Source organism: Octopus bimaculoides, chromosome 25 (genome assembly GCF_001194135.2).
Source record: "Octopus bimaculoides isolate UCB-OBI-ISO-001 chromosome 25, ASM119413v2, whole genome shotgun sequence".
Lineage (NCBI taxonomy): Eukaryota > Metazoa > Mollusca > Cephalopoda > Octopoda > Octopodidae > Octopus > Octopus bimaculoides.
The window spans coordinates 25,714,127-25,716,876 of NC_069005.1; the positions used below are offsets into that span (position 1 = coordinate 25,714,127).

Sequence of the window (2,750 nt, forward strand, 5' to 3'; positions counted from 1 at the left end):
AAATACAGCTAAAAGTACATTGTACCAGAAGGGTGGTGGTGGTGGTGATGATGATGATGCTTAAACAGCAGGACCAAATGATCAAGTGAGATAAAAACAAGAATCTTAAAGCAGTTGTTTACTGTCAACTTAATGTGACAGACCCATTAAGGGAATCATATTGCTGCTATTTAGCCCGAGGAAGCTGAACCGCCTCCTGTTGGCCTCAACACATTTCCTGTGTCCTTATATTTGTGAAGGGGAGACAAGCTGTCTAGGCTAGACAGGTTTCTTCATGCAGCTAGTGTTGCTACTTCAGGCTGATGACGAGCAATGAGTCAGAAACATGTCCCTGAATGCAGACTAAAGCCGGGTGGGGAAGTTTGTCTCCCCTTCACAAATATAAGGACACAGGAAATGTGTCAAGGCCGACAGGAAGCGCTCCAGCTTCCTAGGGCTAAATAGCAGCAGAATGATTCCCTTATTGGGTCTGTCACATTAAGTTGACAGTAAACAACTGCTTTATCATAACACTGCTGCTTAAGTCTCTCTGTGAGATTTATAATTAGATCATTTGTAATAAGAATTTTGTTTGAGTGAATATCTCTAATCACATTATCATCCAATGTGTCCTTTTTTAAGACAGTAGGATGAGATATAAGGGAGATTTGGCAGCTTTTTCTAGCCAGTCAAAGGACTCTGTGGAGGCTAGCTCCATATGCAGCTATAAACAAAAAAGTACACACTATCAATGCATGCATACAAATACATGAGCACACACACACACAAGTATGGCACCACTAGGTGGTCACTGAACTTGTAAGAAATAGCAGGCAAACCTCACTCAAAATACACAAGCCATGTTGCTAGAATGTTGAGTAACACGGTTGCTTGACATTCAAAAAATAGCAGTCAACTTTCTGAATTTCACATTTGTCTTTTAAATAGGAAGCACATTATATAATGTAGTCATAGGTAGTCTTTTCCTGAAAAGAAGACAAAGAGATTGTGGTGGAACACCTTGCAATAGAATGGGTCGACTAATCACAGTTGGCCTAAGATTAAGTTACAAAAAAAACTAGACACCACACCGGACCACACAAATATAGTCCCTGATATGGGATAGCCATGGTTGGAACTCCTGGAGGATGAGTGTGTTCACTGGGGACTGACCCAGAATTAAACAGCACTATCTAATTTTATCAAAAGATAAATAATTTAAAATAAAAGATTCACACAACACATCGACAAACACATAAACAGACACCTACACAACCACACACACACAAAAAAAAAAAATCACAAATGTGCACACACGTGCATATATGCATACACATGGACTCATACACACACATATGCGCACACATGCACTCATACATGCATGTGCACACATCCATACGTGTGCACACACACAACCATAAAATCACAAATGTACACATGCACACACACACATGCATGTGCACACACATGCATGTGCACACACACACGCATGCATGTGCACACACACATGCATGTGCACACACTCACATATGCATGTGCACACATACATGTGCACGCACAGCAATAAAATCACAAGTGTACACATGTGCACACACACATGCAAACATACATACACATGCACACACCCACACGTACGCACACACACATGCAAACATACATACACATGCACACACACACACACACACACACACACACACACACACACACACACACACACACACACACACACACACACACACAAACATATAGACACACATGCACACACAGCAGTGCAGAAATAAACATTGGTTGAATGAATCCAGGAAAATAGAAACTTACTGTTTGTTGTTCTCAGAAATCGGACTTCTAAGAGAATGTCTGCTATGGTTCCATTTGTTCGTTATAACTGCAAAAATAAATAACACACAACACACGTATATATATATAAATTCATATAACAACCATGTGGCTTCCTTAGTTCAACCCACTGCATGGCAATTTCAGGCATGTCATTTACTATAACCCTAAACTAACTGTGACAGCATGAAGCTAATGTATGTTAAATTAAAGTTCCTTTAATTCCTACATATGTTTTAAAATATATGTGCACTCTACTCCAAAGAAGTAATAGCTGCTGGAATTGTACATATATTCTTCGTCAGGGAACCAACTTGGTATTTCTCCCTATAAAATGGGTGTGATATCCTGGTTTTTTTTGTGTGATTTTTGCTACCCATGGTAACTATTAACATATTTACATTGTCAAGGTTTTTTTAAACTGAGATAATATTAATATATACATAAACTAATATACACACACACACACACACCATACAAGCACAGCTGCACACACATACACACATGTGCAGGCGGGTATTAAACACACCGGACAGAATGCTTAGCAATATTTTTTTGTTTGTCTTTACGTTCTGAGTTCAAATTCCACCGAGGTCAACTTTGCCTTTCGTTATTTTGGGGTCGATAAAGTATTGACTCCGAAACGATGAAAGGAAAAGCTGACCTCGGCGGAATTCGAACTCGGAACTTAGCAACGGGCAAAATATCGCTAAGCATTTCATTCAGCATGCTAACGAATCTGCCAGCTCGTTGCCTTAATAATAATAATAATAATAATAATTATGATGATAATAATCTTCACTTACCATCATTGCTGTACATGGATAGTTGAACTGTGAAATTGATGGTAGACAAATGTCCAAAAAACACAGAAAGACTGCTCTCACTACAATAATAAAGATAATCTGCAAATATAAATTGAGAAAAACAGATTA

The 2,750-nt window shown here is 38.8% G+C and overlaps 1 protein-coding gene across 1 annotated transcript in view; it reads right to left on the reverse strand.

Annotated features, from left to right (window-relative positions):
- The window catches only part of LOC106878833 (uncharacterized), a 23,331-nt gene that overhangs the window by 18,376 nt on the left and 2,205 nt on the right, over positions 1 to 2,750 (reverse strand). Inside the window, exons 2-3 of the mRNA XM_014928174.2 lie at positions 2,622 to 2,720; positions 1,798 to 1,864 (exon numbers count right to left, since the gene is read on the reverse strand). Of these exons, the coding sequence (XP_014783660.1) occupies positions 1,798 to 1,864; positions 2,622 to 2,720 (166 nt within the window). The remainder of the gene's footprint in view (positions 1 to 1,797; positions 1,865 to 2,621; positions 2,721 to 2,750) is intronic.